Source organism: Euprymna scolopes, chromosome 37 (genome assembly GCF_053919585.1).
Source record: "Euprymna scolopes isolate OS-2025 chromosome 37, ASM5391958v1, whole genome shotgun sequence".
In the NCBI taxonomy this organism is placed as follows: Eukaryota; Metazoa; Mollusca; class Cephalopoda; order Sepiida; family Sepiolidae; genus Euprymna; species Euprymna scolopes.
In genome coordinates this window covers 35,900,972-35,916,820 of record NC_136518.1, presented here as the reverse complement: position 1 = coordinate 35,916,820, position 15,849 = coordinate 35,900,972, and the positions used below count along the sequence as shown (strand labels likewise).

Genomic DNA, 15,849 nt, shown 5'->3' with positions numbered 1-15,849 from the left:
TATTTTCTGCAGATCTGGATCATCAGGATATGCACTCAATGTGACCCTTGTCAAACTCCATACCAGCTAACCTAATCGCCATTGACACAGAGTCCCCTTATATGCAACAATATCTGTGCCTTTTATATTTATGTATACAGTTGAGCCATTTATTGCAATGACTGAGTTCATAAGTCCAACTTTTATTTATGATAGAACAACAACTTTCTAATGCATAGACATGACTGAATAATCATGTCTATGCATTTAATAATAGAAGGTTACTTAATTTGCATATTACTTTGCAAAACAAACTCAAATTAAATATCCGTCTTTTTTTTGTTTTGTTTTTTCTTATTTTCACTGATCGTTTTGAGTTCTGTTATCATATATTTTCTATTCCATGGGTAAATGCTTAGCATTTTGGGTGAAAACAATCTTTTCGTTTTTTCTAGTCAATTTACTTCTAGGATTTCCCAATTTTTACTGGCCATGCTAGGACACTGACTTACTAGTATTTAATTATATATTTAATTATCACTCCATCGTGTCACATTATTACGATTAGATTGTTTGACATGAGAAAAGGTGAAGCCAATTAAATTAAAGAAAAAATCCCAAGTTAGTCTCTTTCTGCTCCCTCTTTCTAGCTGTACATTAAATACTATAACTATTTTTGATATTTCCTGCTACTTCAAATTGACTATTCTAAGTCTTATAGTTAGTTTTATTCCCTTTATTAATAAGCAGAGAGAGAGAGAGGGGGAGAGAGTGATAAGGGCAGGAGTGATAGACACTGTATAAATTAAGAGTTGGAGGAAGCAAACAACATAGTTAGAGAGGCTGAGAATAATAGACAGAAACTTAGTAAAAGTTGGTTTACTTTATATGTTAATTGCAAATTGCAACAATTAAAATGAAATGTTTTTCAAACATAACTCAGTTCCAAAACTAAGGAATATTTCAGCATGTATTTTGTGTGGTTAAAATATATATTTAAAAAAAGCCTGAGGGAAGTAAACATTTTTTAACTCAGATTTAGTATGATATGTATTACAAATACTAACCCAATGGATTATGAGTGGTCTAGTCTTTGTATAAAGGTACACTACAAAGGTATAATTGAAATGAATGTTCCTTTAATTTCAGTTTCTTTCCAAAAAGTCTCGGCCAAGGAAAAAAGAGTCAGATGATGTCTTTGCCAATTTCAATGAATACGAAAATACAAGGAAGAAATTAAATGAAGAAAGAGATTTTGACAGACATTTTGCGGAGGTGAATTGACATGGTTGATTTCTTCTTCCTTTCTCTTGAATACCATCTTCAGAGTTGCGTGTTGGCAAACAGGTCTCTTTAAGCAATTCTGTTGCTTCCTATGACAGTTTGCTAAGGAGAATGATAGGAGTGTTTGCCTTGCAGAACTACCAAAGTTTTCCTTTTCCTAGATTAGTTACCTTACTAATATTTGAATCTCATCTACTCTACTATTTAACCTGCGCATGGGCTACCTAAAGCCAGCACGCCAAAAAGCATTTTCTGAGGCTCACAGAGACCTTTTAATAAGGATATTCTTTTTAGGAAAATATAAAAAACAAATTTCAAAGGTATTATCCAAAACACCATTAATGTAGCACAGAAAGTTTGACCTCTGACTAAAATAAGATGACTAAAAGTCAGAGCAAATGTGTTTATAGAAATTCTTTTGGATCTTTTAATGCCTTTGATAAACTTTAAAGAGTTATTAAAGACCTCACTGATATCTAGATTGTACTAATGATATGACGTTTAACGATAAAAAGTTTTTGAAATAATTTTATCCATTGACTTTGTATTATTTTAAAAAGAATTTGAAACTTATCATCATTAAGCAGATCTTCTATTTGTGTTTGTTTATCATAATTTTGTATTACTTCTTTTATGTGTGGAAAGAAAATTGTCTCTATTGCTTTTTTTTATATATAATCTAATATATAAACGGCTATATTTCTGTCTGTCTGTCTGTCTCCATATTTTCCAACTCTGAAGCTAAAAGTCGCAGAGCAGTGCTTGGGGCCTCAATTGATTGGATTTTTTACTGTCCATTCCTTTATGGGTTTTTAGCTAGTTAAAATTGTTTTTATGTGGTCAAAATTGAAAATTTTTAATCAATTTATACGCAAGTCACATTGTTACAGTGGTAACATCATCATCAGCCTTGAAAGTTTCAGTTTCAATTCTACCTGATGGCACTTATATACTTTTTTTTTTTTACTTTTGAAATCATGACTCCATAAGAATATATACATCTGGACGAATTAAAATATCATATTAAAGCATATTTTGCACCCGGACAAAGCCGGCCTCACCTCTGCTAGTGATTCATAAATAAAAATGAGTTCTATTTTTCTCTCTCTTACACACACACACACACGCACACGCACACATATATATATATATATATATATATATATATATATATATATATATATATATTGCATACTTTGAAATAAAAATTTTTCAAAGTATTATAATTCAAATATAAATATCAATAATACAAAGTTTATTTTGATAGTGCAATACTAGAATGTAATATAGCACTTCATTGTGAACAGACACTCATTTTTATGCTCTGCCAAAAAAGGTTCAGTTTATTTACTACCAAAGCAAACAATTGTTTTGGTCCTTTATTGATATTGGTCATCTGATTTATTGGAGAGGGACCTATGTTTTCTAGTGACGTCCGTGCATGCATCCATTGGTCCAGACGATTGCCAGATAACCGTCCATTAGTTTTTCATAAAATTTTGCCACAAATTGTATTTCATTAAATAGATGTGTACAGCAAAAAAAAAAATTTTACAAAAACTCCCGTTGCATCCCCAGGGGTTCAAAAGAGGTCAAAAATGCCCCAATATCACACGTTTTGCCCCATAACTTTTGATCCGTCCATTAGATTTTTCTGAAACTTGGCCAAAATGTGGAGCCCATTGTTCTTAATATAAATCCAATATGGGTGACCCTGGCAAAATTCTAGTTTGCGTCCTCAAGGACTTTCAGTGCTAAAAATGCCCCTTTTTGTGGCTTTTTTTTATTTCTCAACAAAAACTTGATATGTCTGACTATATAGTGGTTTTTCATGGTGGTCAACTTAAATATACATGTGTCAAGGCCTGAAATTGCACTGTTATCCATTTACACTGGGATTCGGCATCCGCAGGGGCTCAAAATAGGTAAAAAATGCACTAAAAAAAATCTCCTGTTTTGCACACATCTCCCTATATTGTCCAGATTGAATTTTGTTCTGAGGTCATTAGATGTAAGCCTGTCTTTAAACAGTGATTATAAAAGTTATGAAAATGACAACACAAAATCATTTTAAGGTTTAACAATGCTTTTACAATTTTGTTTTTCTTCTACAGCATTTCTCTTAATCTATCTGTCCATCCATTCCACTTTTCTTTCTTTTTTTTTTTTTTTTTGGAAACTGTTGGGCCGATCTGGTCGAAATTTTGTATGGACTTTTGTTATAATGAAGTGTAATGAACTATGGTATTCCCTCAATGCAGAGTTACGGATTAATAGCGATTTGTGTTTAATGCAAAAATAAACACAAATTTAACCGTATTCAACCGTCAATTTGGCATAAAGCACACATTATATATATATAACGTTTGCCTGTTTTTAATAGGCTTAAAAGCATAGTATAGATATATATATAATGAGGTGAAAGCAGTTATGAAACAAAAGAGAAAGATTTAATCAGCTTATTCACTCTGTCACTTTAGCCTCAACTTTAATTTTTAACTTTTAATGGCAAATTCAATTTTTTTGCTTGAACTGGCCTTACATAAAATTTTCCATTTTTCCATACTCAATCCAATACTGCGATATTATTTCTTCCAGTTATTAAAGAGACCCCCTCCTCAGGGACCCTTATCCTGAGATGGATACTCCAGTTAGTATAAAGTGAATGAATGTTTTTATTTTGATAATAATTTTATTTTATTTTACAGAATACTAACAGAGGTGATTCATTGCTTGCTAATGGTAAACTATTATCGAATCGTGAAAACCGTATCATGTGGGCCGATCAAGCATATGGAAAACGATCAGCACCTCCTCTTTACAGGTCAGTTGGTGAAATGATTGAACGGGGTTTGTGATTATATTATTTCCGCAAATGTTGGAAAATGTTAATTTATGTCTAATACATATTGTTAAAATTTTGCAACAAATTGGAGATATCTGCATTTTTACAAGAGGGCTTCCCTGACTATTTTATTGCATTTATATCAAACTAAATTTAACAAAATATAAGCCAAATTACAACTCTTTATGACTAGCAGCTGTGTATATGCAAATATTTAAACATATACACATATCTAACTTATATATAAGGAAATAACTAAATTATATATTTATCAACATTCATTTTTTTTTTTTTAAGACTTTCTTAAGGTCACTGATTTGAAGAAATAACATAGCACAATATTCAAAAATATTTTCTCGTGCATTTTTTATATGAAAAGATATATAATATATATATATGTATGCATGTAAACTTGACAATATTAATTTCATCAAATCGTGGGTACCTATTTTTACACAAAATTATTTAAAAATTAAAAATAGAAAAATGTGTTAGAATAACAACTTATCTACATGTCATGAATCTATTTTGGTATGCGATCTATACCTCATATTGCAATCAACACCATACAAGATCAAGGAAAACACTTTTTCCTAATTGATTTTGAAAGAATGTGTGATTACTTGGAACGTCAACTCAAAACCTCAAAGAAGAGACTGTGCAAAATTGTTGAAAGCTCAGTAATCTATTCCAATAAATGGAAAGTTTACACTAATTTAAACTGACTTAATTTTTGTTATTTTTTATTAATCCTAACACTGGAGCACATATACAAGAATTATGGCTTGACATGAAGACTTATATATAGAAAAAAATGAGAACATATAGTGTGGATGTATTTTCTTTGTAGATACCAAGCCAAAACGGCACCAAAGTAAATTGAGAAACCGGTATTTTATTTTCAAAGGTGATTTTAAAAATGTATATAACTAATAATGTGATTGGGACTTTTAGCACTTTACTGACAAATTAATTCATTGACTGAAAAAACTGACTTTAAAAAAAATTGTTATATTAAATTCAAAAATTTGTATTTCTTACCTAATTTTATATAGATATAAATATGTGGGTGCTTCTTCATTATTAGAGAGAAATTTGAAAATGAAAATATTGAATTCCAAGTAAAACCAATGGTATTTACTTAATTGGCATGTCACAGTAATGAACATATCCAAAAATTACAACAAATGATTAGGTAGAAAATTAATTGTTAATGAAAACAGTTTTCAAAGAAAAGTAATGAAAATCGAGTTTTGCTAAAGTGACCTATTATTTTCAAAGTTTTCATAAATAATTACGTCTCTTGTTAAGATTCAAACTCTTCTGTTTATTTTTTTAGCAAAACTTAATTTTCACTAATTGTCTTCAAAAACTGTTTTCATTAATAATTAATTTTCTACGTGATCATTTTTTTTTATTTTGGATATGTTCATTACCGTGACATGACATTGGTTTTAAGTAAAATTCAGTATTTCAATTTTTGAATTTTGCTCTAATAACAAGGGAGTACTGATATGTTTATATATGTTTATATATATGATTCCCTCCTAAACTAATTAAGTGATTATGAATTTTGGAACCGCTGTTAGTCATAAGGATGGATAATGTGGACTATCTTTAATCTCCTAATCCGAGATGGAGGGGGCATCAATATTATAGATTTGAGTAGGGAAAGTCAACCATACAGGCGGGTATTTTGATCTAAGATCACAGTGTAGCATTACAAGTTGATTTTTTCTTTTTAGATAATTGTTATTTTATCAACTTGCATGAAAAGAGCTATGTAAAAGATGCATAAACCGTTTGAATTATGCAAATATCATCAGTAGTTCAAAAGTTTGAGAATTTTAAGTGCCAAAATTTAGGTTTTTCGATGGACATTTTTCTTGAGAAAAAGTGGGCTAAATTACAGACCTCAACATTTCAAGAAATTTGGTAATTTTGCCACCATTTATTTATTTTTCAATCTATTCTCATGAAACTTGGCACTCTTATGTAAAAGTGTGTGCTCTTTCTGATTATGCAGTCAAATCTGATGTATCTCTTTACCATAAGCCATGAATTATAAATTCAGATGTACAAATTTCAATTTTTTTTTCAACTGGCACATGGTATCATCCAGTGGGTGTCTATTTATGAACAAAACTAAGTATTATAGTAGTATTTAATTATAGCTTTATTGAGAATAGGCATTTTCCTACCTCTCCACCAAAGAAGAGCTTAATCTTGGGTGTAGCCATTGAATGCCTAAAGAGCATTCATGACTGGTATTTACTACTCCCCTCAAAGAAAAAAAAATTGAGTAGATATGAATTAATCTCACAAATAAATCAAAGAAAATTTTTCATATAGATTTTGGATTTCTGCAAAAGATGAAAATTCCTATAGTCGACCCAAACTTATGCATTTTCGGACCAGTCCAATTTTCAATTTTGTAAATCCTCTCTATCTGGCCCAAAATATACCCCTATTTTCTGAGATGCAACCATAAATCATACTTTATATGAATCCTCAATGTAATTTTGACAGTACGAGGATACCAGGAATCCTGATAAACAATAATTATATATTCATCAGTTGATGGTAATTTTTGTCATTTCTATTGTTGTTACACTAAAAACTCAATTATGTAAAAAAATAAATAAATAAATAAAACAGTAATTTTTTTATCTTGTTTTCACCTTAACATTTAAAATGATTACTTTGATAGGTGTTAGGGTATGCTCAAAACGAATATCGCATTTAAATTTTCTGCAAATAAGTAGTTTTCCAGATATTAAACAATATCATTTCTTATGTTATCGCTGGTGGGCATCTTGGTATGCACAAGTGCGCAAACGCAACCCTGAGAAACTATGCAGAAATGCACATACCAAGATGCCCTCCAGCAATAACGTAAGAAATGACATTGCTTAATATCTGGAAAGCTACTTATTTGCAGAAACTCTAAATGCGATATTCTTTTTCAGCATACCCGAAAACCTTAAGAGGTAGTCATTTTTAAGAAAAATGCTAAGGTAAAAATTTACAAAATGTATCACAATGAAATTCTTTATCGAACTGCCTAATTATTATAATTATTATTATTATTATTTAGATATCCTCAGTTAAAAAAAAATCTGGTTTGTTTTACAGATTCGAAAAATGGTCTTGACAATGAGTTAAAAATGAATTCAAGTTTCACAATATCTTTTTTTATTTAATTGTTAGGTGAAAGTACAGAATAGTTAACAAAAACGCTCTTCCTTCCCCATGTTAAGAATAGGTTTTTAAATAATAATGTTATTATTTCAGCATGGTAGCATAAGTGCACGAGTACCTTTTATTTGTTATATATTTGGGGGGGGTTTTTTACCACTAAAAAACACAATTCTACCTTAAGTATAAGTTATATGCATGTACTTAGTACATTTTGTTGTTTTTTAACGCTTTTAGTACCTGTGTACTAAAAGCGTTAAAAACAACAAAATAGTATTGTTTGGAAATCAAATTTGAAAATCTTGAAAATAATTTTTTTAAATTGACAAACTCAGAATAAAAAACAGTTTTCTATTTTTAAGAGAATACTTTAGTCAGCTCAGCGCATTAGCGCTTAGCGAGCCATTTTTCTGTAAGTGTATTTGAATTTTTATAAAAGATAACATTTTAAAGAAATTTCCACACAATCAATAATTATCAAATATTTACATATTATACACGAAAATAATTCTGAAACTATTATCTATATGAAAATGGATGATATATGCCGATTTATCTTATCAATTTTGAAATATTCTTCGTCAGCTTTGCTCAGTTGTAACTTTGCTTTCTGTGATCATAAAAATAAAAATCCAACTCCAGTAGAGATAGACTTCTATGCTTATATAGTCTGTAAAATTTCAGCTATATCCAATCAAATTTAACCCTGCGCATTTGTATCCAAGTGTAACATATAAAATGTAAACATTGAAAGCAGTTTCCCTTTTTGTTATTATTTTTTTACTGTCTTTTCATTTTTCACTTGGAGCATAAAAATATTGAACGCATAAAAGCAAAATAAATTAACATCATTGGAATGCTTATTTTATTCTCTTTTTCCATCAATCTAATTCTTTTTTAAATTGACCAACAAATAAAAAAAAGATATGACTTGTTGAAGCACATTAGGTATGTAATATTGCCGATGTCCACAAAAGTACAGCATACACTTGTGATACTACACAGTGTATTATCTGTTTATGTGAAAGTGTGTTCACTACACAGCCATGATTGTCCGCTCATTTTGCTGGTCCAAAATTGTTACCTGATTCTTACATTGGTCGCAGTGTCAATAGTGTGGTCTCAACTTATTTCAATAGAAGAATTGTCTCTCTAAATAAAATTGCAACTCCAGTTTAAAACAAGTAACAAAACTTTATTTTTTTTGGATGCTATAATGATACAATTGTTTTTTTTCCATTGAACAGCAGATTTACAAATGAGGATTCTTAACTTGATCAAATCAGAACACAAGTTCCACCGAACATAATTCATTAGTTAAGTTCTCAGAAGTACACAAACTTCAATTCACAATGAAACCACAGCCAACTAACTGCCCATCTGCTGGAGTATACATAGATATTCTGCTTCTTTGTGGCAAACCACACAGTTATCAACCTGAAAATAATGAACAGCCTTATCTACAGATATATATGAAAAAAAACCTACTGCCTAGAAGTTCCTTATTTGGACAGGACGGACACTAAATTTGGAAGACCCTGAATGAGTCATAACCACAGCAAGGACCCTTGTATCTGGAGAACCATTATTCTATTTTCAAGTGGACAAATCAAATTTTCGAGGATCAAAATTCCAGTCCAGACAATTTTCCAATTTATGGGGTTTCTCTTAACTTTGTTTAATATGTATTCACTTGCAGTAAACCTATTATTCACATGCATTACAAACATGCAGCTGCCAAGTGCATGTTTACATGTTGGATGTTCATACGAGCTGAAGTTCACTTTGGCATTATTCTGGCATTTAGAGGTATGATCTTTATTCTATTTCTTGTTGGATTAAGATATGGCTCAGATCGATATTAAAGATACATTCAACTAGGCATTACATCCTCCTTCAGAAACGGTGTTTAATTGCTAGTTACTAGGAAATGCAAATGGCTCTATTCTCAACTATTTTTCTGCACCCAACTAGAGTGCCCTATAAAAGGGAGCTGATTATATCCTCATTAAATGATTTTGTGTCACCTCATGCTTAGAGTGATGCTTATAAATTTTGTTAGCAGCACATTTCATTAATTTCACTTAGTATTATTATATCATGCAGTTAATTTTGTCAGTGCTTTATGTCTTTTTTCTCTCTATTGTTTTATGGCTGATGGTTGGTATGATTATCCCCTCCCCAAATTACAAACTGCACACAGAAAACAAATTAATTTAAACAATTTTATAAATAATAATAAAAAAATAATACAATTGTAAAATAAAAAATTAAATAAAATTGGTTGGATTATGAAAAAAAAAAAACTAATACAAGATACAACAAAACAAGAGTAAACATGAAAGGGAGTATGATGAAAATAATAATTTAATGTTATAAAAAAAAAACGAAAATTGTTTATTCATTAACATTTTATCTTTATTTCAAGACTTTCTCAAGATGATGTAATTTTCTACATTATGCTAAAGTCGCATTTCTCCAAAACGTGGAGATATCTTTTGTGTTAACTTTTCCGACTTTTCTCATCTCTCCAAAGTCTAAACTGCACGTCTCAAAATTTATCGCATTACGCCATGCTGTATTAAGATTACTTGATGCCATCATTAAAATCCTCTTCATTGTTTATTTGTATTATTATTCATCAGACTACTGTTCTCATCTTGAGTGTGATTTTCACAACATTTCGGTCAATATAAACTTTGACCTTCTTCAGGTGTATTTTGTCAAACTCGGAAATTTGGATGGAATTTCGAGCGGAACCCTTTATTTACTTCATGGGGGTAGCGTGCTCTTGTTCCATCAGCCATGACTGGTCTTAAATAATTCGCAAATGTATATTTCGGTCACCCACACTGAGGATTGAACCTTTAACCTTCAGGAGAATATCACTTTTACAATTGATTTTTCCCAGTACTCTAACCACTGCGCCACAAGTCCTTGCAAACCAATCCTCATTTCAAAAATTCAGAAACTTCATAGTTTGTTTTAACATTTTTATTTGTTTTAACATTTTTATTTGTTTTAACATTTTTGTTTGTTTTAACATTTTTGTTTGCTTTAACATTTTTGTTTTAACATTTTTATTTGTTTTAACATTTTTGTTTGTTTTAACATTTTTGTTTGTTTTAACATTTTTGTTTGTTTTAACATTTTTGTTTGTTTTAACATTTTTATTTGTTTTAACATTTTTGTTTGCTTTAACATTTTTGTTTGTTTTAACATTTTTGTTTGTTTTAACATTTTTATTTGTTTTAACATTTTTATTTGTTTTAACATTTTTATTTGTTTTAACATTTTTATTTGTTTTAACATTTTTGTTTGTTTTAACATTTTTGTTTGTTTTAACATTTTTATTTGTTTTAACATTTTTATTTGTTTTAACATTTTTATTTGTTTTAACATTTTTGTTTGTTTTAACATTTTTATTTGTTTTAACATTTTTGTTTGTTTTAACATTTCTGATATATTTCTACCATAATATTTTTATCCTAAAAATATCTTTCGGCTTGATACATATTTTCTAGGCATCAAAAACGATCATAATAATAATCATTCAGATTAATTGGCATCCCCTGGCAGTGTTCTATGACATGACAGATGAGACTGCAGAAAGACATCTGAACATCATTGGATTATAGTTACAAATATAAACAGCATGAGTACTATTGTGTGAGCAGTTGATTTTGCCAGTCAGTATTTTATGTTTATTTTTTCTTTATGGTTTCAGAGGTGATGCTGATTATAATTATGATTATCCCCTTCCAAAATTAAGTACTGCAGGTAATGAAGGAACCTCAAACAAAGTAAGTTAGATCTATTTTGCATCATGTTTTTTTTATTTGACTAATGACGAGTCACTAGTCATTAGAGTTAGAAATTGCTTGAGAATAAGAATTAATGAGATGAATTGATTGTTATCTGAATAATTCATATTATGAAGAGAATGAACATCTTATTGCTTTTTGCATCATTTGGATTGTTCGGACCATTGTTCTTGGTTGTTATTGTCACAATGTTTCAGCCGATGTAACCTCCAACTGTCTTCTAGTGGACAGTCACACTTAATGTCATTAGTGAATGGTGAAAAAAATGTTACTTTTTTTTTCTTCCACCAACAAACATATTCATTAGAATTTAAAATGCAAAGAGCATTGAGTCTGTTTCCTTTTGTATAAATCCGGGTTTGATGTTTGTACATTTTGAGATGAGGATTGATAAAGTTTTGTATTTGGACTATTGTTTTCATCAATCCAAATAATACAAAAATTTATCGTTCCTCACCTCAAAAATATACAAACATTATAGTATAACACAGCGAAGACTCGGCCTCCTCCAGTCAAAGATATAACACAAAGATGTTCACCGGTACATAAGTGTAGTTCTAGGTAGTTCTGATTCGAACACCTATAAAGTAGCACAGTCTTGGACACTTCTACGATGACAAAGTTGGTGTGAGATTCCTGTAGTCCTTGTCTCAATAGTGGTTTGTAGGTGAAGGACAAAAAAAAAAGAAAAGAAAAAGTCTAACGTATACAACTCAATGTCTTTAGGGAGGATATGTGCTGCGGACCGGACGTCGGGCATTAGTTTGGCTCCTCTCTCCTTATACCTGCTGTTCGCTAAAAGAGATTACTTCAAGCTGGTATCACTCATCTGCAAGTTAATCACAAGTTCTGACGCAAGTTTGGGTTTTGTTTGGATTGATTATTAAAATAAATTCTGATTACAAAGAAAATGTTATTTTTGTATAATTATAAACAGAAAAATAAAATAAAAAGTGTACGCAATATCTTTTTCTCACCAGCAGTCTACGCAATAGTAACTCAAACAGGACTTTTTTTAACAACCAATTTCTCTTCTTTCTTTATCGCATGAAGGGGGTTGCATGGAGTGGTGACAGATCCAACTGTTGACTCTTGACTGGTGACTGGTCACTGCAGCTGACTTTAAAATCGCTCTGTGGCTCCCTTTAAAGGAAGGGAGTGGTGAGGTTTGGTGGATTTGGGGTTTTCATTCAACCAATCCCTGTTCATTACATTATACTCTGATTCGTCTTGATTGGTTAATTAGCCACATCACCTATACATGTCAATTAGGTGATTCTCCCAACAGAACCTCAAATCTTTCCATTATTTGCTTTCCCATACAGGCCAAATTTCAACCTTGACCTTAAGGTCACTTTGAAGACAAAACATGGCTCAATAACACGCAACAATCTTCTTCATAAAACAATATCCCCATCAATGTTCCCGAAATTATTTCATGCATTCATGTATTTTGCATCAACAATCAAACCGTTTTTAACTAGCAAGGCCATCTGCTGATGTACCGGGATTGCTTACATAAATAAAAGTTCTAATTCAGCTTTCATTCACCTCTACTGGGTCATATTATCAAAGCTGTACAAATTCGGACTTATACAAAAAGAAATAGACTTGATGCCTTTTGTGTTTTGAATTCTAATAGCTATGTTCATTGAAAAAAAAATCTTTTTTTTTTTACTATTTACCAATAACATCCAGTGTGAATATAAACGGTTGGAGGTTACACCAGCCGAAACATTGTGAGAAAAACAACCAAGATGAGAACAATAGTCCAAATAATACAAAAATTTATCAATCCTCATCTCAAAAATATGCAAACAATCGTTGATTACTTATAAAGATGGTTTATGACAAGTATTTTTTGACATTGGAATTGAAGATGGTGTGTTGTAATCTGTAGGAAAGCAGTCCTTTGGTAAGGTTGTCTACATATGAAAAGTTCTTATCACTATAATGGTTATATAATGCAAAATCCGGTTATTTTGATAAAAGTTTTTATGATTCATATTTTAAAGCAACAAAGATGGTGGCAAAGAGAGGAGTACAGAAAGAAACTCTTGATAAAAGCACATCGTTTTCAATATACACGATATCAAACATTATCTCAAACATGTTTGGTTGTTGAAATTGTTTCATCTATACTGATTTTGTCTGATCACATCATCTGACATCACTTTTGCTAAGCTTTGGTTCTCATGTTAATCGATTGCACCAAAAGATTAACTGCTGATCCTTTGTCTGTATTACATCCTGCTTATCTTTAGGTTAACCTCTGAACATAATGTGACACAGGGATTACACTAGGTAACAAAAAAATGTTTTGAAAATCGTCCTGGGTTTTTCAGCTGAATTATACTAATTTTGATGCTCTGAGTTCGAAAATGACCTTGGTTTTGCTCAATCAGGTTAAGTTTTTTTTGCTACAGAATTTTTTAAAAGATCGATTTTTCATAAAAAAATAAAAATTTCTGCGGATCATCAGCTGAGAAACCCCTGACGATTTTTTTCCGTTTTCCTCAAGAAATAAAAGCCAACGTATCCAAATTCATTCAGTTTTTATTTAGTCCATCAAATTTGATAAGCATAATTATCATAATATTAGTATAAGTATGAGCGTTACATGACACAAAAGTTCAGAATTCACGGCAAAATCAGCGTTTCTTCGATTCCCGTGTGTGAGCAGCTGCTTGGTTGTCTCTCTTCTGCAACCAGCAGTAGTCCGCCATCATGAGTGCGCCCGACCTCCCCTGGTACCTTTCCTCCATTTGGTGCATGTCCGGATGGAACCTTTCTCCCTGCTCATCGCTCATCGCCCCAAGGTTTTCAGGAAACTTCTCCATGTGTGAGAACAGGAAGTGCATCTTTATACTCATCAAACACCCGAGGTTTTGGAAGGCCTCTATCATGCTGCTGATGAGTCTGGCGTGGTTTGCTGCCTTCGTGTACCCCAGGAAGTTGTTCACCACCTGCAGAAACGATTTCCACGCGGCGCTCTCTAGGGTGTTCATGGAGTTTTGGAACTCTGTGTCCTTTATGAGCTGCCGTATCTGTGGGCCATCGAAAATGCCATCCATCAGCTTCTTAATGGTTAGTCGAGGAAAAGTTTGGCACAGGTAGTTGAAGCACCTTCCATCCTTGTCCAGAGCGCATGAACTGTTTCATTAACCCAAGCTTCATGTGTAGCGGTGGGATCAATATCTTCTCCCGGTCAACAAGAGGTTCGTTTATGATGTTTCTCGCCCCAGGTACTAACTGCTCCTGTGCCGGCCACTCTTTCTTTACATAGTGCTGGGCTCTGTCTCGACTGTCCCACATACATATAAAGCATGGGTACTTCGTGAACCCGGACTGCTGACCAAGTAACAAGTTCACCATCTTTAGGTCGATGCAGATGATCCATTTGTGCTGCTCATATTGGATTTTGTCGAGCACGTACTTCACTGCTTAATATTTCTCTTTGAGAGTTGTGGAGTGCGCAAGAGGGATTGAGGCGAACTGGTTCCCGTTGTGGAGGATCACACACTTCAAAGAGCGCTTGCAGCTGTCAATAAAGAGTCGCCAATCTCTCGGATCGTATTGAGGAGTGCCGAGTTTAACAAGAAGACCGGTGATATCTCAGCAGTACACGAGGTCTTCCTCCTGGTAGAAGTAGCCCATGTAGTCCTCATGCCTTCTACGAAAGAAAGTGATACGCTCGTCCTTGTCAAGTAGATTTTTCTCTTTGAGTCTGGAGGCCAACAGCTCGGAGGAAGTCTTTGACAATCTGAGATCCCGAACCAGATCATCAAGCTCACATTGTGAAAAGAGCTGCAGACCATCTTGTGCTTCATACTCAAACTCTTCTGTATATCCTTGCTTATCTGTAGTGGTGGCCTCGTCGTCGCTGTCGGGAAGCTGTGTGAACGCTGGTACAGGAATTTTTTCACAGAAAGATGCAGCTGAGTGTCAGACAATGAAATTTAGAATCAATTTGATTGGCTAAGGGTTAATTAAGTAAATTTTGAATTATATTTTATTTGTATATTCCTATGGAGTAATGGTGAGACAGGTATTGATTTGATCGGCTAATTTTGGAATTCCCTTTATTGTTCTAAAAACCCGATGAATTCGAAAAAGGAAAATAAACAAATATAAGCTGAATCCCCCGTTTTCTGCTTTTTAAATACGCTCATACTGAAACATAGACAGTTAATAAATTAGTACTAGGATTTATAGCCACTGAATATGCCATAATTGTACTATTTTCTCAGAGACACGAACCCGCATAACAAAACCAGTATGCACCAACTTCCACGTCTAAACACACACTGAGCACACAATGAGTTAATTTAAGGCAAAGGCAATGAATGTTAAGGTAATGAGAATCTAAGAGGAAATATTGTCACTACGGAGTCCTTGGGAAGAATGACCCAAATTTGCTAAAGTATAACCCTCGTTAGCCTAAATTCACACAAAAATATATTAAATATTAAATAAATTCTATGCATATTTATACACATAAATTTATGATAAACACAAATATATTAATTATTTATAATATTATTTGTATTGTAATTCGATATATTCTTCAAGAAAAATATGATTGAACTCAAAACTCCTGATATTAGCATATGTATAGCTCGTCAGATAGGCCTATGGCTGTATCTCAGTTGACCTGATAGAGCAAAATCAATGTGATATTCGAACTCAGAACACCAAAATTAATCTAAATCAGCTGAG

At 32.1% G+C, this 15,849-nt stretch overlaps 1 protein-coding gene across 1 annotated transcript in view; it reads left to right on the top strand.

Moving 5' to 3' along the window:
• LOC145261168 (centrosome and spindle pole associated protein 1-like) overlaps positions 1 to 15,849 on the top strand; it is a 174,948-nt gene that overhangs the window by 35,437 nt on the left and 123,662 nt on the right. Inside the window, exons 9-11 of the mRNA XM_080119490.1 lie at positions 1,129 to 1,254; positions 3,972 to 4,087; positions 11,034 to 11,109. Of these exons, the coding sequence (XP_079975616.1) occupies positions 1,129 to 1,254; positions 3,972 to 4,087; positions 11,034 to 11,109 (318 nt within the window). The remainder of the gene's footprint in view (positions 1 to 1,128; positions 1,255 to 3,971; positions 4,088 to 11,033; positions 11,110 to 15,849) is intronic.